At 76.0% G+C, this 604-nt stretch overlaps 1 protein-coding gene across 1 annotated transcript in view; it reads right to left on the bottom strand.

Annotated features, from left to right (window-relative positions):
* Window positions 1-604, bottom strand: part of ADPRHL1 (ADP-ribosylhydrolase like 1) — a 7,863-nt gene that overhangs the window by 744 nt on the left and 6,515 nt on the right. The window contains exons 2-3 of the mRNA XM_012734870.1: window positions 423-566; window positions 15-155 (exon numbers count right to left, since the gene is read on the bottom strand). Coding sequence (XP_012590324.1) covers window positions 15-155; window positions 423-566 — 285 coding nt within the window. The remainder of the gene's footprint in view (window positions 1-14; window positions 156-422; window positions 567-604) is intronic.

Below are 604 nucleotides of genomic sequence, written 5' to 3'. Positions count from 1 at the left end.
CCGGCGCCGCTCACCTTCCTGGCGCGGGAGGGCGCGCCTGCAGTACTGCTCCGCCAGCGGCACGGTCCCCAGCATGTCGCGGCCCCACTGCTCCAGCGGCTTTCCCTGGGCCGCGTAGGCGGCGAACAGGGCGGTGCACAGGGACCCCAGGAAGCCTGTGGGGGCAGCTTGAGCCACTGGTGCCGCCCTCAGGCCTTGGGGCGTCTCGGGACAGACGTCCACACCCAGCGGCCGCGCCGGCCCCACCCTGTGCGGTGCCTGGAGACGCAGCGCTGGGGCCCGGCCTGGTCAGCCGCGCAGATGGGAGCCGGCGGCCTTGGGGTGACGCAGGCGGCTCTGCAGCCGGCCGGTGTCGGGGCGGGGGAGCCCAGCCGGACCGCCCCGCCCCTCCCCACCTGGTGCCGGTGGCCGCAGGCCCTTACCCGCCGGGTGGCTGTGGGTCATCCAGCCGCACTCCACGCTGACCTCCACCAGCGTCCGCAGCTGCCCCGGCTCCCAGTACCGCATGCCTATGCACATGGCCTTGGTGGCCGCCCCGAACCCGGAGCCTGGGGGGTACGGGGGGCCTCAGGCACCGCCCGCCCCGGTGAGCTCCGTGCCCGGC

The sequence above is a fragment of the Condylura cristata genome, unplaced genomic scaffold (assembly GCF_000260355.1).
Source record: "Condylura cristata isolate star-nosed mole 26May11 unplaced genomic scaffold, ConCri1.0 scaffold00081, whole genome shotgun sequence".
Lineage (NCBI taxonomy): Eukaryota > Metazoa > Chordata > Mammalia > Eulipotyphla > Talpidae > Condylura > Condylura cristata.
This window is presented reverse-complemented; position numbering and strand designations above follow the sequence as displayed.